Source organism: Pelecanus crispus, chromosome 10 (assembly GCF_030463565.1).
Source record: "Pelecanus crispus isolate bPelCri1 chromosome 10, bPelCri1.pri, whole genome shotgun sequence".
In the NCBI taxonomy this organism is placed as follows: Eukaryota; Metazoa; Chordata; class Aves; order Pelecaniformes; family Pelecanidae; genus Pelecanus; species Pelecanus crispus.
This window is the reverse complement of record NC_134652.1, coordinates 21,350,735-21,373,020: the sequence shown is the minus strand read 5'-3', so window position 1 is coordinate 21,373,020 and position 22,286 is coordinate 21,350,735. Positions and strand designations below refer to the sequence as shown.

The 22,286-nt window shown below is 40.7% G+C and overlaps 1 protein-coding gene across 1 annotated transcript in view; it reads left to right on the top strand.

Annotated features, from left to right (window-relative positions):
- The window catches only part of WDFY4 (WDFY family member 4), a 143,520-nt gene that overhangs the window by 28,229 nt on the left and 93,005 nt on the right, over nucleotides 1-22,286 (top strand). The window contains exons 13-27 of the mRNA XM_075717401.1: nucleotides 2,948-3,162; nucleotides 5,273-5,385; nucleotides 6,360-6,567; nucleotides 6,814-6,890; nucleotides 7,591-7,809; nucleotides 8,846-9,030; nucleotides 11,529-11,760; nucleotides 13,807-13,958; nucleotides 14,513-14,624; nucleotides 14,738-14,928; nucleotides 16,566-16,718; nucleotides 17,160-17,233; nucleotides 18,066-18,227; nucleotides 19,926-20,017; nucleotides 22,167-22,266. Of these exons, the coding sequence (XP_075573516.1) occupies nucleotides 2,948-3,162; nucleotides 5,273-5,385; nucleotides 6,360-6,567; nucleotides 6,814-6,890; nucleotides 7,591-7,809; nucleotides 8,846-9,030; nucleotides 11,529-11,760; nucleotides 13,807-13,958; nucleotides 14,513-14,624; nucleotides 14,738-14,928; nucleotides 16,566-16,718; nucleotides 17,160-17,233; nucleotides 18,066-18,227; nucleotides 19,926-20,017; nucleotides 22,167-22,266 (2,285 nt within the window). The remainder of the gene's footprint in view (nucleotides 1-2,947; nucleotides 3,163-5,272; nucleotides 5,386-6,359; nucleotides 6,568-6,813; nucleotides 6,891-7,590; nucleotides 7,810-8,845; nucleotides 9,031-11,528; nucleotides 11,761-13,806; nucleotides 13,959-14,512; nucleotides 14,625-14,737; nucleotides 14,929-16,565; nucleotides 16,719-17,159; nucleotides 17,234-18,065; nucleotides 18,228-19,925; nucleotides 20,018-22,166; nucleotides 22,267-22,286) is intronic.

Below are 22,286 nucleotides of genomic sequence, written 5' to 3'. Positions count from 1 at the left end.
GCCAAAAATCCCTGGCTAACTATACTGAAGATAATTTTCTACTTTGTCTTGTTTTTCATGCAATCATATAATTTATAAGGTCGTACACAGAAACAGCTTTGCCTTCATCTCATATTATAGCACTGTAGAGTAGCTTAGAAAAATGAGGAGGAGACGCTGCATTCAGCTAATACTGGGGGGAAAGAAATACTGCAACTAAATGTAATTTGGCAAGCAAGAGGTCTGTCAGACCACCAGAATTAACAAAAGGATTCTTAACATTACAAAAAGATTTTGTTGCCTGGCTTGAAATGGTCAAGACTTGCTAGTAGTTTTCTCCAGAAGGCAACAGTTGCTCTGGTATTCATATGAGGAAAGCTCTGTAGCTTCTCTTACAAGCTGTACCAAGGGGGAATGTGAAATGTGAAAAGCCTGATAGAGATGATACAGTTGTATGAGAGGCATTTAACTAGGCCCTATCTAGGTCATGTTTTTGGAAAAGTAGAAACAGTTCATGCAGTTCATAGTGCTTTTTTCCCTGTCTGCTTGCAAGGAGTGCATGAACACAAGTTATTCTCTGACTTTGTAAAACCACTTATACATACTGTCAGCAAAGTAAGTTTTGCTTGTTAAGGTTAGTGGGTGAGAGTTTATCAGCAAAATACTGTGATAGAATGGGAATGTGCTTGCAGCTGGGAATTATGCATCAGGAATTTGAGCTGTGATGAATTTATGAATTACTTATTTTTGATAACATTTTAAGGAAAAAAAATTGCACAGATGATTTTCAGAAGTGACTCAAACTCTCTACAGACAATGGGTTTTAAGCTGATGGATGTCTACTTTTTTTTTCTTTTTTTTTTTTTTTTTTTTTGGAAAGCATGATTTAAAATCCTGGGTCACTTTGAACTTTTTGAAAGAGCTACTTTTGATGCCTTGATTTCTTCATTAGTAGGACTAAATCTCTGTGGTATATTAGAAGGTTAATTCTAATTTTCTATGAAGGGCTGCTAGCTTTTCAAGTGAGAGGTGCCTCTGAGGTTGAAAATGAGTTTGCTTTTTGCAACTGCACACAGACTTATCGCTGTATCATTCTTAAACCTAAGAAAATTACATCCTTTTGAAATGAACGCGCACTGCCAAAGGTTCAAAGTTCTTGTTCATCTTAAATGTAGCATAATCATTTTGAAGATGAATAACGGTGAATTAGCTTCAAAACTTGGTAGCTGAATTTATGGGCTCTTAGGAACAAGAAAACCCAAAGCATTCTATGATTCTATGAATCTAGGAACTGCTTAAACAGATTGGGCAAATCGCTAAGTGACATTTTGCCCTTAAGACTCTAATCTGAGGCAGAGCCCAACTACGTTCTAACTGCACCTCCAATATCCTGAGTCATGATGCAAGTAATATGTGTTGGGAAAATCAATCCATGCATATAGAAACGCACAGCCTGGTTTCCTGGCCACCATTAATATTTCCACTAGAATCTCATTTTACTGGAACTAAGATCCATGAAAATGGCACGTTTTATTCAAAACAAGGCAATACTGGTATTGACAAGGCTGCTAAGTTAATGAAACAATCAATTTTTTTTGTATGCCATTATGCTTTTATTGGATTTATTTTGGAGTAAACCAGTAGTTTCACTGTGTCAAGACCTGTATCCTTATCTGTTTTCATGTGGTTTTATATATGCAGATACTTTCCCATATCCAGTAAAAAATGGAGTAAAATAGTAATTAAAAGATCTAAAAAGTTGTAAGTGAGGCTTTGATACACTGTAGCACTAAGTGCCTCTCTGTGAAGGATAGTGTAGTTTAGTCTGGTGGATGATTTCTGTATAGAATGAGATGCACAGTGGAACTTGTGTCACTGAGAATGAACAGTCATTCAGAGAGAAGAAAATGTCCAAAGAAGTCACCCTTCAGATATAAAAAAATAGTAGTTGAGTTTACAAAAACCAAGATGTATGTTGCATTGGTATTATTGTATAACTGTTGCAGTTGGGGCTTTTGGTTGCTGAGCACTTTGAAAACAAATTGCTTGTTGGCTTTGAGTTTGTCCTGTATTGGTTTTGAGTTTGATCTGGATGCAAAAGAGCTGCATTCCTCTTTACACTTAATAAGCTACCTTATTCTGAATCCAGTGAAGTTGATTCTCATTCATGTTATAAAATCACATCCTAATGTCCTAATCTGCATGTCTGCCACCATTGTTGTCCTTTTCTTTAGAAGTTTGCACAAATATTTCCTGGAGGAGCATATGAGAAAGCAAAAGAGCTCTTGAGGGTGGGGCACATTTCATCTTTGTAAGATTTGTGTTTAAATATATGATGCACAGTTGTTTTTGTGTGAAATCTAGTTATGTCAATGGGGTAGGCTCCATTCCTAATTGGGAACAAATTGTTCTGAAGATAATTTATGAGAATTGAGATATTTCTTTAAGACCATTAAGGAGCAATAATGACATTAAGCTTCAATTCAGCAAGACATGTAGAGTAGTGTTTAAAATTGTTTCATGATATTGCTAGATACAGTTTTGTTTAAGAACAGTGCTTTTAGAACAAATTGTAGATCATGTCAATATGACTCTCCACATGTTTAATGTTAAACATATTCTGAGTTACTGTGTTGGTCTTGGAGCTTATGCCTAATAACCTGCCCTTGGTGGTGGTCCATTGTTTTGAATGACAGCTGATTGTTCTCTTCCCTCACTACCATAGTGTTGTGGCAGGGAAGCTCAACTGTGGATGGCCAAGCAGCTACTCAGATGGATATATGCACACTGGTCAAGTGCAGAGCTTTATAGAACAGCCATGTGGTTGCACTTGAGCCTCTGGCCTTAGAGGCTTCTTTTCTGGGCCAGATTTTACACCCACAGACTTGACAACTGAAAAAAAAAAAAACCAGTCACCATGTGCACTTTTAGTTCCAGCCTACTGACTTCAGTTCTGTGTCTGTTTCAGCTTTCACAGGAAATCCAGTGTGCTGTGGTTGATCATATCCAGTCCCTGGTGAAGTCAGAGAAGAGTCGCCAGGTGATGTGTGGATCTGGCTTGCTGAGCACCATTATAACTTCCTGTCAGGATGCCTTCCGCAGTGAGAGCCATCCCCTGCATCTGCCCCTCACTAGAGTGTTTGAGAAGCTTGCATCACAGGCTATTGAGCCAGACGTGTTAAGGTATCACATTGTATCTAATGGAACCAATTTGCTTTAGTGGTGCAAATTTTGCTAAGTTTGTGTAATAATTGGATACTTCATGTAGTGCTCTGCTTCAGCAAGACTCAGCCTTTTGTTTCAAGTCTCAGTTAATACTACTTACATATTGATCACAGGTTATAAGCTTAAATGACTTACTGAAGATAGTATGAGTCCATAGTGTTCTGCTGCATCATCTATGCAGGGGTTGTAAAGCCATTTATGCATAGTAACTAATTAAGTAATTGCAAACCAACTAGGGTTATTCCTGGTATTCGTATGGAGAAGCTGTTTCTTAAAGAGTAAAAGTGGCTTTCTCTTAGCTTGGATCCATGTTAATGACAGATGCAGAAATAAAAAGTGTCGTCTTGTTTCTCAGTCTCTGTTGTTTCTACTTTGAGGATGTACTTTCTTCTTTAATGCTAACAAACACTAGGCATGAGAGTATCTAATAGAGATCAGAGTGCAGATGAAGCTGGATATGCAGTGGAATATTGGTTTTATTTTACTCAAAAATGGAACAGAATTTCTTAAAAAAACAAAACAAAAAAACCCCCAAAAACCCAAACATCGATTTTTTTCTGAAAAATTAGTAGTATTCAAAAGTATGGCCTAAAAAGAGAGACCTTTGATTTTTTTTTTTTTCAATAGGAAAATCTTGAAAGGGGAAGTGTAAAGCAAAACAAATATTCGTGATGATACAATGGAAAATATTCCTTCAGTTTTATTTGGGATGTCTTTAAAATTTGGTATCCAATAAGAAATCATAGAATAGTTTGGGTTGGAAGGGACTTCTAAAGGTCATCTAGTCCAACCCCCCCTCCTATGACCAGGGACATCTTCAACTAGATCAGGTTGCTCAGAGCTCCATCCAACCTGACCTTGAATTTTTCCAGGGATGGGGCATCTGCCATCTCTCTGGCCAACCTGTTCCAGTGTTTCAGCACACATTGTAAAAAAATCTCTTCCTTGTACCTAGTCTAAATCTACTCTCTTAGTTTAAAACCATTACCCCTTGTCCTATCGCAACAGGCCCTACTAAAAAGCCTGTCCCCATCTTTCTTATAAGCCCCCTTTAAGTATTGAAAGACCCTAGTAAGGTCTCCCCAGAGTCTTCTCTTGTCCACACTGAGCAACCCCAATGCTCTCAGCCTTTCCTCATAGGAGAGGTGTTCCATCCCTCTGATCGTTTTTGTGGCCTTCCTCTGGACCCGCTCCAACACGTCCATATCTTTCCTGTGCTGAGGACTCCAGAGCTGGATGCAGTACTCCAGTAGGGTCTCACCAGAGCAGAGTAAGCAGCAGAATCACCTCCCTTGACCAGCTGGCCATGCTTCTTTTGATGCAGCCCAGCATACAGTTGGCTTTCTGGGCTGTGACTGCACATTGTTGGTGCACATCCAGCTTTTCATCCACCAGTACCCCCAAGTCCTTCTCTGCAGTGCTGCTCTCAATCCCTTCGTGCCCCAGCCTGTATTGACACCAAGGCTTGTACCAGGTGCAGGACCTTGCTCTGGGCTTGTTGAACCTCATGAGGGTCACATGAGCCCACTTCTTGAGCTTGTCTAGGTCCCTCTGGATGCCATGCCATCCCATCCCTCAGGTATCTCAACCGCACCACTCAGCTTGGTGTCATCTGCAAACTTGCTGAGGGTGCACTCAATCCCACTGTCTGTCATTGATGAAGGTATTAAACAGTACTGGTCCCAGTATGGACCCCTGAGGGACACCACTTGTCACTGATCTCCATCTGGACATTGAGCTGTTGACCAATACCCTCTGGATATGACCATCCAACCAATTCCTCATCCATCAAATAGTCCACCCATCAAATCCATATCTCTCCAATTTAGAGCGAAGGATGTTGTGGGGGACTGTGTCAAAGGCCTTACAGAAATCCAGATAGATGACATCCGTAGCTCTTGTCCACTGATGTAGTCTCTCCATCACAGAAGGCCACTAGGTTGCTCAGGCATAGAAAGAAAGTAGGTCTCCAGAGGGCTGAGCTGTATTTGCATGGTTGCTATGACTCCAAAGTGTTTAGCTTGATTGTTTTCCTTTTTTTGTTGCTTTCTTCCTTTTTTCATGTTAGGCAATTTCTTTGGTTGGGAGGTTCTCCACCATTACCTTCCAGGCCCAGCACAAAGAGGACCAAGGCCCTTGCATGTCAGAGGAGTGATTCAGCTAACGCAGCTTGGAATGAAGGTAAGCACACAATGAACAGCCTGTTGCTGATACAGTGGCTGAGTTATAGGTGTCACTGTAATGACAGGAAACTGCTGTTGGAGTAGGTTGCTTCAAGACAGTCACAGGGAAGGTAGCGTATGCCTGGATGTTTTAGACTGGGTATTGCCCAGGTTGAGTGGTACTTGACAGACACTGAAAGCTGATCTAATGACAAGCAGAGATCAAATTATAATACTTGTGCTGAAGCCAGATGCTGACATAAACTCAGACTTTGCTGGATCAGTCATGGAAGTGATCTATAAAAATACTAATCATATTCCACAAACCAAAGGGAGGGTCTCCTGGGTTTGCAGCATGTTTTCCCTGTGTTTTATAGATAGAAATAGAATAAAGATGTGAATAAAGAGCACTGCTTTTTGTAATCCCTAGGATATCCTAGTAGTCTGCCTTGCTTATACAGGCCATTTTCCATCCAAGTCCTTTCTCTGTTCTAACATATTTTGCAGGTGAAAGGCTACAGTAGTAGTATTTGGTGCTTAAACTGTTCTCATTCTTATGAGACACCTGATACAGCATGGTGCAAATTTGGGTCTTATGTTCTCTGCAGTCATTCTTCAGATCGTCTCCCATGTGTTGGTTGTAACCGTTCTGTTATGGCAGAATTGAATGGGCTGTGTATAAGAAAAATGGAATCAATGGGTCAGGATCCCTTTTTACTAGACGTGAAGTTTGGAGCTGCCTGAAGATGTGTGGGGAGAAAATATGGCTGTCACTTCTGTAAGCTCATCTCTCCTGCCAGCCTCCCATTTTGAAACTCTTTCAGTGTAATATTTTTGTGTATTGCTGAGGATTTCTGCAGGCTGCTGAGGATGTGTTAGTTGAAGAGCATGCAGTGCTGTTCTTAGCACTGATGAATTGAATATGGGCAAAGCTTGTGACTGAAAAAAGTATTGCAGGCACTGATCTGGTTAGGCACTATGTTGATCTTGTAGGTTCAGAAGAGGACATGGTGGACAATAAAACTGATCATCAGACAGTTGTGCCTGTCAGCAGCTCTCCTTGGGTGTCTAAGGGATCTGCATTGGCACTCCAGACTGCAATGAGTCTTATCTCCATGACGTCACCTCGAAACTTCCAGCTCCGCAGCACTGCTTTGGCTCCATCATTTGTGGAGTTTGACATGTCCATGGAAGGATACGGGTATTGCTGCTGTTGCTTTTCTCTTTAGCTGCTCTGCAGTCTCCAAGCCCTTATTCTGGATATTGCAACTAATCACTTCTCTCTGCATCTTAGTGAATCCTTGTGCCCTATTGCTGCCTATTTTGTTATTGCCTTATTGCTGATAGCCTAGACTCTGCCTTACTGCCATGATTCTGCAGTATTAATTCACTGGTGATATTCAGGGATGATTTTATGTTTCTGATGAATGGGTGCTTGCTTTTGTAGGTGTTTATACATCCCTACCTTGGCCACTGTCATGGGACCGAGTGCAGAGCAATCTGTCTCAGGAGGAATTGGCATGGGTAAGCACTTTGACTTACGTACAGCTTCCTGAAGGCATTGACTTTTCAGCTGCACTGAAAGCATTCAACATTTGTAAGAAATGGCTGCAAATAAGCTCTGTGTTTCAACACAGTGTTTTCATACTTCTGCCTCTGTGTCCCAGTCCAGCTCTGAGCTGTATAACTCGGACTGCTCACCAAAATGCAGTATCAGATGCAGCTTAATAGTGTGATGTATTAGCATTAACATTAGCAATACAAATTTAGAGCAGGCTGCTAACAGTCTTCACAAGTAAGAGCCACCAGATTTTTAGGGTAATCTCCCACGGAAGGAATAGAAATGAGATGGGATTCTCCTATAGATCAAAATCCTCTATTGGGTGAACTGGGAAACCTCTTACTTCCTGAACTTTGTGAACTTTGAGAAAACTTATTTCTGGTTCAGTGCTTCCCAAATGATGAGCTCTGTGACATGGAGATCTAGTAGTTATTTCTCATCAGTCAATTTTAGGTCATTTATACATGTGCCCACACTCACATGTGCAGTCTCTATGATATTGAAGATGGGCAGTGAAATCTAATAGAACAGAACAGAACTTAAACCTCATATTCTAATGTTGGTTCTTACATGGTCTGGGCTACAAATGAAACGGAAAGCAGTTTGCTAATATCTACACAGGGAAACCAGCTTCCTTACTGCCTTTTTGTTTCCTGTCTGCAGGCACCAGAATGTTCCCTCCCTCGAGCGGCCTGACTCTCTCTTGCTGGTTTCTGGTTTGCAAGTTTGGTTTGGTGCACAACAGTCACCCACTCCATTTCCTCACTGTTGTGAGGCACATGTCAAGAACAGAGCAAGAATTTGTTTGCTTTTCAGTAAGCTTCTTCCCCCAGGACCGTTCTTTGGTCATTTCCACAGAAGAAGTAGAATTCCAGCCGCTTGGTAAGGTTCTTCTCCGTCAAGCTGCAGTGCTGTGTCCTCTGAATATCTGGAATTTTTCATTAACAAATTTCCTTTTATAAGTACCCAAGATATTAATGAGACTTTCTATCTCTTCGTTTTCCTTCTGGCAGCCTGTTGTGGTTGTAATTCTGGTCATATTTCAGTTTTTAAGTTAGCTGTAGGCATTGAGAATTATTTTGTGCCCTGCAATATATGATAAAACTTACAGATATTCTAAGGAAAACTTTTGAATGTCAGTTATATGGTTGTGTGCCCTTGTGGAGACAGGACTTGAACCAACTGGTTCCTGCCTGTTCTGTGTGGCAGTAGGCAGGCTTGGAGAGTAGCACTGAGGAGTTTGGGAGTGATCTAGCTTGCTAATGAAACAGCTTATTTCCTCTCCTCACTTTTAGAATGTTTTCTGTCATGCCAGCCTATTAATCTTTTTTCCTTGTTGACATTTATCTCTTTGTCCTTATTGAGTACAGTAGGTAGTTCAGATGTGAATGTGATTGAACATTGCAGACGAGGTCAGGAATGGAGTGGGAATAGTACCTGGGATTTCTTCATGCACAGCCAACATTGTGTGAGTGCTCTGATTCCCTTAGATAACGTTAAAAATCCCAGCTTACCTTTTTTCATAAAAACTAGAAATTTATGTAAGGAGCTTTATCATCTCATGTATTCGCTAGGAATTTTTTTCTGTCGGCTAACTCACTGAACATCCTGAGGGGTTCTCTTAGAGAATATGTTGGCTTTGTCCTAGTCCAGTCTAGTTTTGCAGCATTGAGGCAGCTAGCAGGTGTTATTTGGGCATATGGCCCGTTGTGTGCTGGAGGAATCTTGAGACTTGTGCAAGTCTCAGGTCCTGATAATAGACCATCAGGGAATGTTTTAAAGACATTGACCAGAATAGCACCAAATCACTCTACACCCACAGAGTGTCAAGTTCTTTGTGTCACATTTGATAGCTGTGTTCCAGAGGTGGGTGAAAGTGAGAGACTTTGTTGACTGTCCCCTGTTTTTCCTGTTACAGATATCATGGAACCTGAGGGCGAGGTCCTAAATCCCTCCCCATTCCCAGGGCAAGTCCAGTTTGGCTGTGGCAAGCTGCTGGTCACTGGCCAGTGGCATCATCTCACAGTGACAGTTGCTAAGGAAGCGAAGAAGACCTGCATTGTGTCAGCTTATATAAATGGTCAGATGCTTGGCTCTGCAAAGGTAAATACTCTCTGCACAGATCTTGTGCCTGACATTTGCCTTTCATTGCTTTTCATTTTCATCTCCTCATGCACGTACCATGACTTTCAGTATTAACCTGAGAGACTCAAAGCATGGTGATTTGCATACATAAGATGTGCCGCTCTGCGCTGTGCATGAGTGGAGTCAGAAATCCATACAAACCAGGGTGTATTTGTGCTGCTTTTCAGAAGTATGTTATCAGCTTATACTGATGCTTTGAACTAGTTCCCCTTTCCCCCCTCAGTGTGCAGATTACCAGGGCAGTTTTGAGTGGTTACACTCCTCTGAGAGTTGGGGTTACCTAGTTTGCAGGTAGCTCAGGGTTATGTTGATGAAATTCAGTTGTACCTTTAGGCCAAAATTTTCTCAACTGACTAGTGATTTTGAGGATCTCTCAGTTTGCACCTAAGATTTTCAGAAGTTGTCAGCTATAAAAAGTACATCACATTAAGGTGTGACCGGAGAACCCTAAACTGAAGGTGCTTTGGATTTAGGCTAAAACCTGCAAATGTGATGAGTTATGTAGGGACCCTCCATTTTTGAAGAAAGGCCTGGAAAAGGGGAAAGGTCTCAGAGAAATAAGCTTCTGTGACTGGCTAGCTCTTTGCAAGAATCCCAAGCTGAATGGAATTTCCTCAAGCATCTTACATGGGCTTGTTTCAAGCTGTCCTCTTCCTGTTACAGCCATTGAACAGTCAGCTGATGACTCAGTCCCCTTTTTCCCACTGGCACTCTAAGCATTCAGGAACAGATAGATGTTCCTCCAGGTTAGCTGTTCAGTGTGTGAGATAGCTCTTGAATTAAAATAATACTTCTTTTTTGAGTTAATAGAAATGAAAGAAATGTTTCAGTTAGGAGAAATTTGTAAATTTCAATGATATCAACTCATGAGTTCATTGCAGATGTTGGTATAGCTAGTATTTTCTCTAATGATCCATTTCTTGTGATCTTGTTGCATAGGAGTCAGTTTCAGGTTGCATGAAATATCACGAGAAAGCAGTCCAAATGCACCTGAAGGGTTCATAATCTACAGGATAAATGAGAAGAGCCCCGGTTAATATAATAATTATCATCATGCTCCTGGTTTTGAAGCTAATCTCAAATTATTTCTGAGATTTGATTTTTGGATTTTGAATGCTCCAGGCTGGCAATGTTGAAAATGCAACCTATTTCTATTGCAGCTCTGATTGGTGTGGTGGGTTTTGGTTTTGTTTTTGAATAGACTCCTTTTATTAATTGAAACTTGTAACCTTGGTCTCTTCCTTCTTGTTCCCATATTTCAAATCAATATCAACACATGCAAAGCCCGCTTGTGTGTTTTATACTTCCCTTGTAAAAGCAACCTGTTTAATTCCAAATATTCTCTTTCCCATACTTGAGAAAAATGATCTGTCTTCTAAATGCCTTTTGGGACCTATATCCATTTCAAGAATGAAAATTTAATTTAATTTGTCTTCCTTCAAATGAGACTGAAAGTCATCAATAAAACTAGGCCTAAGCATTGCAATTGATTAAAGAATTCACAGTAAATGTGTTTAACATACAGTGAAACAGCTTATAATAAATAAAACAAGCCTTTAGTAGATAAAAGATAGTCCCAGTACTGGGGTCTCTGACATGATGCAAGCCTTCATCTTGATGTGTACAGTGAAGAAAAGATTGTGTAAGATATTAGAATTGCACAAAGGTTGTTAACAATACCAAAAGCTATTTTTGGGTGGTAGAGGTGGGGGATTGGGGGTGCTGTGTTATTGTGTTGTATCAAGCCTAATATTTGTTCACTCGGGTGTCAAGTCCTGCCTCCTAATATTGACCAGCCCTGTCTTCTACATCCCAGTAGTCAGAGATCAGTAAACGCTAGGAGACTCTCGTCCTAACAGCAAATTGTTAAAGGCAAGGCTAAGCCCTGAAGTACAATATAGTTCCTACCAAAAAAATTCCAACTATTTCCTACTAGAGCTGTCCACTTTTAAATAAAATAATAGACTCAGTTTAGGAGGCTGAATCCTTATTTTGGTACCAAAAATAAATGGTCCAATTTCCTAAACTATGTCACTTTCATTGAAGCTAACTGATGCACTTGGACACTCTACACTCTTCAAAACCTGTTTATTCTCTACGTGCCTAGTACAAGGTGCGATCTGTAACTTGGATTTTTGTGTTGAACGTCATAGTCTGAGTTATGAAGTTAAGAACAGGAAAAATAAGACTGGGGTCAAGATAGAGTTTTTCTTTGCCAACACTTGAAATTATTTTGACTGTGTTTTTTGAAGAAAAGGTAGCCTTGAACTTTCCAAAATGCTTGTGTTTGTGATACTTCTGAAAGTCCAGTTTCTAAACAGTAGTTAATAATTATGTTGCACAGCTGATTGAGACTTCATTGAGGGAAGAGGTGGCAGGCAGTACCTTCCAGGGACAAGGCCTTAAGGCACCCTGAGTGTATTGAGTCCCCTCAGTGAATTCTTCCTCTGTTGCAGATGCAGTATCTCCAGCCCTTACCAGGTAGTTATATTTCCATGGAACCCTCTTCCTTTATTGATGTCTATGGGTACATAGCTACTCCTCGAATTTGGAAACAGAAATCCTCCTTGACCTGGCGCCTTGGCCCTACATACTTGTTTGAAGAAGCCATCTCTGTAGAAACCATGGAGGCGATTAATAAGCTTGGCCCACAGTACTGTAGCAATTTCCAAGCAGTACAGCTTCAAGGTATGTGATAATTCTCATATCCATCCCTATTTGTTTGTCAGGGCAATGCTCTGTTTATTCTTATAATCTGCTATTAGTATTCCAATTGTGCCTAGAGCTTGCTCTAGAAAACTGGAACTCTGTGTTACTGAGTGTTCTACAAGATTGTAGTAAGATACCATAAGGATCTTGTAACAAGCTGTAAACTGGGCAGAAAAAGAAGGGCAGGAATCAAGCAGCAGACAGAGTTACAGAGGGATAATATGTCCTTGAGGGGATGTAAGATTGCAATTTCTGTTGGACAAGCATTAAAGCAGCAGCTTTGCAACTGAGACATTCTGCATTTATGATGCTACAGAAAAACATGGCAGAAAAAGAAGCATCATTTTTAATTGCAAATGCCTGCACAGTAGGAGAGAGCACAGGGGAGGGAGAGGTAGGGGAATAAGTTACGTTCCATTTAATGAAGAGGCTTTTTAGCTGAAGTATACTGTTAGCTTCAATTATTAAACAGGCAGACAAAACATTTCAGTTATTAATTAGTTTGTTCAATAAGTAGTGCATTCACCTCGGTACTAGAGCTTGGGATGAAATGGGATGGTCATCTCCCATTTGAAAAGAGCAGACTAATCCCACCTGGTGATGCTCCAGCCTAAGTGAAAAGCGAAGACTGGCTGAAAGTACTCCTTCAGAATGCTGTCTATCTAGACCAAAAAAATCTCCAAGTCAAGCATGGGAAGGGGCTGTTGAAAGAGAAATTATATCAAAATACAGCCCTAAAATACAAATGTTACTGACAGAAGTCAGAAGGGTTTGATTTTTGAAATGTTGAGTCTTTATGAAGACTGGGGTGCTTGTTCTCTGCACACTGGTCTCCCCAGCTGGACTTTAGTACTAATCATGGATTGTGACCATCCAATTCCAGCAGTGCCCTAATGCAGGGAAATCACAGGGCACTGTACAAGATGTGAGCTCATCATTGTGAAATGATCTCTGTCTCTCTTCCCACCCCCCCACCTCTCTTTTTTTTTTTTGTGGGGGTGGGGTGGGGGGCAGGGACAGGAGGTGATACGTAACATCTCCCTATTCCATCAACACACCCAAAGAAACTTTTCTAAAGGAAATTTTGACTTTAAAAAGTTTCAGCACAACCCCCCCCAAATATTATGGTTTATTCCTTAAAATGGATTTATGACCTTGTTGTGAACAGCAGTTTGAATTGTTTCAGCAATGTTGTGTCCCATCTCACCAGTATCTCATTGCTTCTCACTAATCAGCTGCAGCTGTGCAGAGGCTTAGCCATAAGTCCGTGTCCTACTGGAAGGGAAATAGGTGACACAGTCTTGGGACATTTACTTCTAGTTAATCTTCTTGTGGAATATGTGCTAATTCTTTTTGCCTATAAGGGATGTGTCACCAGTGTTAGTAAACAGTTTCATAAGTCAACTGTTTTCCCAGTCTAAAAACTGTCAAAAATACAAGAGTTTTTTTAGAAAAGGTACACATAGTTTTGCCAAGTGCGAGCAGGAGTAGAAAATTCTTTAAAGAAAAGCATGTGAGAATTTCATACAATATTAAACTGCTGAACCTGGTAGTTTTTATAAGTTTCCCATATGTTGCGAGTTGGCAGCTCTGAACTTTTGCCTCTGTCTTTTTTCTTCCACCATGAATCCTTCCTCCTAGTACCCCTGAGAAAGCTCCCAGTAACATGGACGGCCTCTGAAATGTTTTCTCTGTCCAGAAGGTTTGTTTATATTGTGTAGACAGAGAAAGGTTTATTCTGGACTTTTCTGAGCTTCATGAGATACTGGGAGAGGATGTAGGATCTACACAAAGCAGTAACCAGATGAGACAAGCCAAGCACATCTCCTACTGGTGCTTATGCTGGCAAGCTGCCATAGACTGTGTTGCAAAGGGTGAGGGCTTCTTTCTGATTATAGTTGTTAAAATCAAATTCCTATCTAAACTTTGGTTTCCTCCAGTTATTTTTCATCTGCCTTTCTCCTGTTGAGCTCCACGTTGAGCACACGAAGTTCCTTCACGGGTTTATAGTCTCTCTTGTTTTAGGTGAGGACCAGTACAGTGATCATAATCCTACACCTCTGGTGGCAGAAGAGAAGATTTCTTTTGGAATCAATGCCATGTGTTCATCTGTCACTACGGTCCAAGATATAAAGAGCTTCTACAATGAAGTGGATGGCCGGCTGATTGCCAAAGAGGTCACAATTTTCCCTCATTTATCGTAAACACATTTTCTCTTGTTTCAGATTGGTTTCCTACAGCAAAGTTTGTGACTTTGTCTTAATTGCGTACCTTCAGTGATTCCACCCCCCCACCCCCAGCTTCTTTTCCTATTCCTTAACTCCATTCTACTCATGGTTTTGTTTTCATCTGTGGAGACTAATAGATAGGGTAGTGTGAACACAATGTTAAAAGACTTTCTTGAAACAGCAACAGAAGCCATAGTTTTCAGGTCTAATGATAATTTGTTGCAGTCTGTGATTTCTTAATGCCTTCACAATGACCTTTCACATGCTATTCTAGCATTCTTGCTAATGCCAGGCCTACTGACATGTCAAAGTAATGGGGTTGTGCAATACTTTTAGGTGGGTGAATGTTTGTCCTAACAATCAACTTTGAAAGAAAAAAAAAAATGGTTTTCATAGTCTAAAAGTAATAAAATAATCTAAAGGATTAGAGTGTCTGCTTGTTACTTTGTGTCTCCCCAATACTACCGCATTTTTTCTTAGGATGTGTCTTTTGTCTGTTTTAGATTGGGATTAACTCTCGGGACAGTTCAACTCCAATATTCCTGGCTAAGAATATTGCTGGACATCTCTCAGGTTCCTTGCGGACTATTGGGTCAGTTGCTGTGGGCCAATATGGTAAATGCACTATGCCTTAACGTTTCGTATTTTTGAGAAGTTGGGCCTTTCTCTGTCCAATAGCAGATTTAGTCCACGTAACTTCCTGGTAGAGTAACTCTGCAATTTCCTAGGGATAAGAGTGTTCCAGTCCTATCCAGCAGCTACTAGCCTGAACTTCATTGGAGGCCCTGCCATTCTCCTGGGTCTCATTGCTATGGCCCGTGATGACCACACCATGTATGCAGCTGTCAAAGTCCTGAACTCCATCCTGAACAGCAGCCCAATGAGTGAAAAATTGATGAGTCATATGGGTGGATACCAGGTAGATACTCTTTTGTTCGTTCATTCTGGGTATAATCTTGTCCCAAAACCTGTCAGTGGCAATGAATAAAGCATATCCTGGCTATCAGCCCTTATGGTTGGAACTTTGTAAGTTATGAGATCTTTGAGAGGGGGATATAGGATAGTGCCCTAAATCCTGTGCTTACAATCTCTGCGAACCTCTGTAACAGTGTATCTGCTGATGGGAAGGTGAGGACAGATGCTTCTTGGTCAGATGTGATCTAATAATGGAAGGTGTCATGCTGCCCATATTAAGATGACCATAGTTAGTAAAGTCAATGCAGCAGATTTGAGTGACCCACCCTTCACCTTTTACCAACGCGCTTGATCCCTCCCACAACAGACCACTTCTCAGGCAGGTCTGCTTCCTCCCCTTGGCTTATCCAGCCGAAGATTCCTCTTTACAGACTACCCAGTGTAGGGCTGACAATGAATTTCTGTGGCTCAGTCTTCACTGTGTATTAGAAATTGCGCTGATATAAGTAAGTGCTGTCTGGATTTCAAACAATATTGATTAGATCTGTCCTAAATACAACTTTCAAACCTGAAAGCTGTGCAGACTGAAGAGTTTGGTTGTCTCAGGGCTTTGGGAGAACCAGGGCAAATTTTAAACACTATATATGTAATATTGGATGGGTTAAGGCTCAAGTATGAAGTTTCAGTTCAGTATCATTTACTTTATGCTGTGTAGGCTAAGCAGAGTCTTATGGAATAGAGAAGACTCTTTAACAGAGATGGTTCCAAACAAGATTCTTAACATTAGGTCTTCATGAATGATGTATTATAAACTTTCTATTTTCCCAATTTGTGAATTGTTCATAAATTGATCCTGATTCATATGAACATATTTGTCATACTTAGATATTGTTTGCCCAATCCTTTGTTGTAGGTGAACGCCAGCCTTTAGATTGTGTACGAGCTGTTCCTTTCAACTTTGTGCTAGATAGTGTGCTCTCCATGTGACTGATCATCATGTTGCAATGGAGTAGTTTTGCTCTTTGTTTGGATGTCTGAACCTTTTTTTTTAAAGAGCCAACTAATAAAAATGTGTCTTGATATGTATTTTCAAATGAATGTCTATTCCTCCCAAACTATTCAAAATGTAGTGGTTTTCTGAACATTTTTTATCACTGTATCAGGAATTCATTGAATAATCAAAGATAGACTCAGTTGAGAAACTGGCAATGTTTCACAGAAATGTCTTTCATTTGAAGAGGTCAACATTAATATTTTTTTTAAAGTAACACCATTTGCATGCAACTAATAATACATCCATGAAGAATAGTGTAGAAAAACCTGCTGTGATTATTTACAATTTTACTTGTATGTTGCTTTTTGTAAATTCCATTCAACATAAATTGGCATGTATTTTGCTCCTGTTCAATACCACAGCGTTGTCAAACTACTTCAAAAACTTACCCTTTCACTTACTGCACCAAATTTTATGCCTGGACTGAAATCTTCACTTTCTTCATGATGCTTTTCTAAGATGTATGCGTGCATGACTGCTACAGCCATATAAACTGTGCATTTCTCTTGAATTAAAAAATAATGTTATACATTAGTTTATAAACACATATTTTAACTCAGCAGATACTTATTCAATCTTTTTTTCAGTTGCTGACCTATCTGTTGAAGAGGAAGACACAGCTGTTAAACAACAGGATTTTACAGTTAATGTTCTCCCTAGTGGGCACAGCTGAGCTTGGCTTTGAGTCTTCAGTCATCAAGAATTATGGTGCATTCCACTATGTTCTCTGCAATTTCGAGGTAAAACTGTTGATGTTACTTTGTGGGTTTGGCTGTATTAAAGATGGCTTTATAGTATGAAGTTTCGTTTGTTCATAACACCTCCTGCATCCAATATTTGGGATGGGGTGGTGTGTGGTGATTTTCCACACTGTGGCTCACCTGGAGTGGTGGTCCTGGAACAGCAGGTCCTCTGTCACCATGGCTCCCTACTGTGCCCTGGTGCAGTTTTCGGAGTGTTTCTGCAGATCCTGAAGGCCTGCTCCTCAGGGCTTGCTCAGGAGCAGCAACTCCTCACACTGACAGGGATTTCCCAGTGCTTACAAGTTGTCATTGCAGAAATGACTGAGAGTTTATGATGTTATCCTCCCTGAACTACTTGTAAATGCTTCTCTGCCCCCTTAGTTACTGTCCCCTCAGCTCAGCAGAGCAGTAAAACCTCTGCTTTCCTTTGTCTTTCAGCTTTGGATGAAAGCACCAGAAAACCTTGACCTTGCTCTTTTTTCACATCTTGTGGAGATCTTGCAGTCCTCCAGGTACACAAGCTAGTGTTTGAATTGGAAACATGGGATAAGTTCATCTGTAACCTGAAGCTGCAACTGAGAGGTGCATATGAAGGGTCCAATCCTAGTTGGAATCAGTGGACTCTGGGTGTGAATCATTCCTGTATTGCTCTTTCAAGGCTGGAGTTAGTGATTTGATCAGTCCCTGAGATGACTGTGAGGCCAGATGGAGAAAAAGTTATCTGGTGACCTGGTTCACAGGGAACCACTGCTGTACAATGAAAGTTTAAATGTCTTCTGGAGAGTGGAAATCTGAATGTTTAAATTGAGTATGAAATAATAAGAGAAAATATAAGTGAAGTTGTGTTTAAAAGCCAAACACAACACAGGAAGACTTTTTTATAACAGTATACTTAATCAGCTGTACTACAGTTAAATGTATCTGAAGAGACAGCATGGCAGAGGGGCTGAGTAGAGCAGGATGCTAGATTCCTTCTTTTTGGTACTAGAAAGCTCTGTGCAGAGCTGCCTGGTGTCCCTTGCTGAGTTTTACAAGAATAGCATTTATCACCACCAACTCACTGCTTGAAAATTCAATAATGTTGTTTTCTTTGAAGTTGTTGAAATGCTACAGTTTCTGGGGGAGAGGGCAGATGGGAAGGGTAGAGAACACACAAACAAGTCTTCAGATCTCCATCGCTGACACATATTCAATTTATCTGACAGTGTTTGAAATGTTGCCAAGGCAACATTAGAAGCCAAAGGTGCAAAATATCAGTGTAACCTGAGAATCCTTTTAGCTGAAACCCAGCAAATTTGGTTCTTTCCGGTAAAAGCTTTTAATAGTCCCTGTGCTTTGTTACAGACATGGATGTCAGAATGCTGCAGTTGCCTACCAGGTGCAAATGGTGCCCAAGCTCATTTTCCTCTTCAATGATCCTGAAATCAGTAACTCCAGGATCACTGTGGCCTGCACTATTCTCTCCCATCTGTTGCAGGGATACTTTAACACAAGGGATGTTCTCAGGTAACCTTCAAGTCTGTAGCTTTTTCTCAGTTTGCAGATGAGCTATACTGCTGCCAGTGTTGGAGAGAGCTCTATAGTAGAACTTTCTTCACCTCATCTTTGGTAGGAGCCCCCAGATCTTTGGCAACTGCAGGATCCCCACTGACAAAAAACTTTCATGCCTTCAAAACAAAGTTCAGTCCAACCTTATATGTATGTGAGGATGGGTTGCATGATGACCCTTACAATGATGGCACAAACAGTTCTGCTGGTATGACTGGGACTACTCAAAGCCTGTACTTAATATTTGGTTTCATTAAAGCCTGCCCTAAAGTATCGCAGTTGCTGTAGTATTGCAGCTTGGCCCCAGTCAACTACATACCTAATCCTGTTGGCTTGGCTTATATCCCAGTAGCTATGCTTTTTGTTCTTGAATTTCAATCAGTTAATGTATGTTAGTCAGGATTTCATGAAGCAAAGAATTTAAATCCTTGTTTGCTATCCACAGAATGTAAGCACTGCTCCATTTTATATTCTTAGCCTAGTTGCATCTGCTTGTAGCCTATGAACTGAGGAAGGTCCGCACAGTGCTGTCTACAGCCACCTAACTCCAGGGAGATGCACTGCACAGATGACAGCTCTGTTTTTTAAAGCTATTTGTCCAAATAAAATGTAGAAACAGAGTTGCATGTTGAATCTGTGGTCTCTGCAATCAGCCTTTAGCTCTGTTGAAGAGTACAAGCACCTCAAGTAGTTACTGTGGAGTAAGCTAATACGTGAACTTACTGCTTGCCATCTGTTTTGTGGAATTACCTGTATGTATGTTCCTACCCTGGGCTTGTATGAGTTAGCCTATTCTTTTTTTCATACAGGTGTGATTTAGTATATCAAATTTGCCATGTGGTAAGGAGTGTGAATGAGCACTTTTCTTAAAATATCATAATTTGTTATTCCACAGTAATTTGATTGGTTGTCAGGTCCATGAGTGCTGAACGAGTGGATAAAGACAGTCCCTATCCTTCCAGCTCCAGGAGAGCAGAGACTATAGCAGGCTCTCAGCAGTGCTGAAAGGTGCTGGGGTTTCTGCTGGTCCCAGACTTTTGACACATCTAGTGGAAATTGCTGTGTGGGCCATTCCTACAGAATAAGTGGTGTTCTGTCCCTTAAGAAATGCCCTTCTTGTGGGCAGGAGGAGGTTATGCACTTTCGCTAAGTGTGTATGTCATGCTAATCTACCTATCCTTAGAACCAGGTAATGTGTTAAAGCAAACTACAGGTGAAAAGAGATTGCCAGTTGTCCTTCCTGAGTAGCTGCTGAGGTTTCTCTGTTCTCTATGTGCTTGGAAACCAAGTGGTGACAACAGTGATATCTGAATGCCATGAAGAGTTCAGAATCTTTTGTATGAACGGAGCGCTTAATTCGGTATTGCTTTCCTCATGGTGAAAGACCTTTTAAAATCAAAAGATAAAGAGAAAAATAGTTTCCATAGTAGAATAGATATTACTTGTATTTGTAGATAGATGTCCTTTTTATTTGCTTCCTAGTTTGCAAACTTTTGCATTCCTATTTCAACCCTATTTCTGCAGCCGTTAGAATTTCTAGTGCTTGTCGTTAACAGTCATTGTTAGTGAGTATTGACATTTGCATGTAATCGCAAAGTAATTAAATGAATGTCTGTCTTTCTGCTGACCAAAAATGGTTCCCTCTTTCTCTGCAAGGATTGGATTGTTCCTTGTTTACACTTTGAAACCTTCTTCTGTGGATGAAAATCAGATTTGTCTGGACGATGTGGCTGAGATGCCCAATGGAGGTGAGGAGCTACCTTTGGTGTATGTGTTCTGATAGATAACTGAAGTACTTCCCTTCTTCCCTGGGGCATGATGAACCCTAAATGCAACACAGTGCTTCTGCCTCTAGTGGCAGAGCTACAAGAGACACAATTCAAATTACTTCATCTGGAAAGGGACAGGCTGCGTTGAGGTAACCTGAAATGGTGGGGAAAACTTATATTGCTGCAAAGGCATGATGTGAAGAATAGTGAAGTGACAATCACTGTCTATATCCAGGAAGGCCTGACCTACAACAAGATCCTCCTCCTGCTAAGGGAGTTACCCTTTTGTCCTCTCTCTACTAGTAAGCCAGCAGTACTTTGGCTGCATTGTCCAGCACCCATACAGTGTTGGATTTCACAGACATACACAGAGATGAAGGCCATTAAATTGAAATTGCCCCAAAACTAATGTACAGGGCTGTTATGAGGAATAAAATTTCACTTGGCATCCTGGATTTTCTGTGAACACTTTGCTACGCTTACAGTTTGTTGTGGTTTAACCCGGCAGGCAGCTAAACACTACACAGCCATTTGCTCACTGTCCCCCTCCCCAGTGGGATGGGGGAGAGAATCAGAAAAAAAAGAAAGTAAAATTTGTGGATTGAGATAAAGACAGTTTAATAGGACAGAAAAGGAAGGGAAAATAATAATAATGATATACAAAATGAGTGATGCACAATGCAATTGCTCACCACCTGCTGACTGATACCCAGCCAGTTCCTGAGCAGCGATCACAGCCTCCTGGCCAACTCCCCTGTCCTGGTTTCAGCTGGGATAGAGTTAATTTTCTTCCTAGTAGCTGGCATAGTGCTGTGTTTTGGATTTAGTAGGAGAAGAATGTTGATAACACACTGATGTTTTTAGTTGTTGCTAAGTACTGCTTACTCTAGTCAAGGACTTTTCAGCTTCCCATGCTCTGCCAGGTGCACAAGAAGCTGGGAGGGGGCACAGCCAGAATAGTTGATCCAAACTGCCCAAAGGGCTATTCCATACCATCATGCTCATATTCCATGACACCATGCTCAGTATATAAACTGTGGGGGGTTGGCTGGGGAGCAGCGATCGCTGCTCAGGAACTGTCTGGGTACCAGTCGGCGGGTGGTGAGCAATTGCATTGTGCATCACTTGCTTTGTATATTGTTATTATTATTATCATTATTATATTGTTATTATTATCATTACTATTTTACTTTATTTCAATTATTCAACTGCTTTTATCTCAACCCAGGAGTGTTTCTCATTCTTACTCCTCTGATTCTCTCCCCTGTCCTATCGGGGTAGGGGAAGTGAGTGAGCGGCTGCGTGGTGCTTAGTTGCTGGCTGGGGCTAAACCACGACATCCCCTCAGTTTATGTACTGAGCATAATGTCATATGGTATGGAATAGCCATTTGGTCAGTTTGGATCAGCTGTCCTGGCTGTGCCCCCTCCCAGTTTCTTGTGCACCTTGGCAGAGCATGGGAAGCTGAAAAAGTCCTTGACTAGAGTGAGCACTACTTAGCAACAACTAAAACATCAGTGTGTTATCAACGTTATTCTCAAACTAAATCCAAAACACAGCACTACACCAGCTACTAGGAAGAAAATTAACTCTACCCCAGCTGAAACCAGGACACAGTTGTAGCAAAGAATAAATTGGAGCTCTGCACCTTTTAAAGTATGTATGTATTTATATCAGTTTTGTGTGGGGGAACTTCCAGTCAGCTGGCACTTTCACTGTGATCTTTCAGTTGAGACTATATTGGTTATTGTACCTTTAAACAATTATTAAGGAGACACTCATAACCGTAGTTTATATATATAGACATCACAGCTAGGCAATACAAGTCAGATTGCCTGTTTATATTTCCCTCTCTAGTTAACCTGCGATTACTTCCTGTGGATTATTATTCAACATGTAGTCTGGATGAGTTTTAAGTAACTCTAAAGAGAGGACTTTGACAATGTAAGCACTGGTCATTTCTGATGTTAGCAGGAATTCTTATGTCTAAAATCTGATGTCTGCATCTTTTTACTCTACAAAAGACTGATATAAGTACTTTCATTGGGCTAATCTGGTGCAAACAAGGTTGTTCATCAAAGCAATGGAACATGTGTTTTGTCTCTTTATTACTTTCTGATATTTGTAGCCTCAAGCCAAACATCTGGAAAGACAATCTGGCTTCGAAACCAGTTACTGAAGATGCTGTTAGATGTAATGCACTCAGACAAACTTCATCTGTCCTCTGAGTAAGTAGAAACAATTTAGG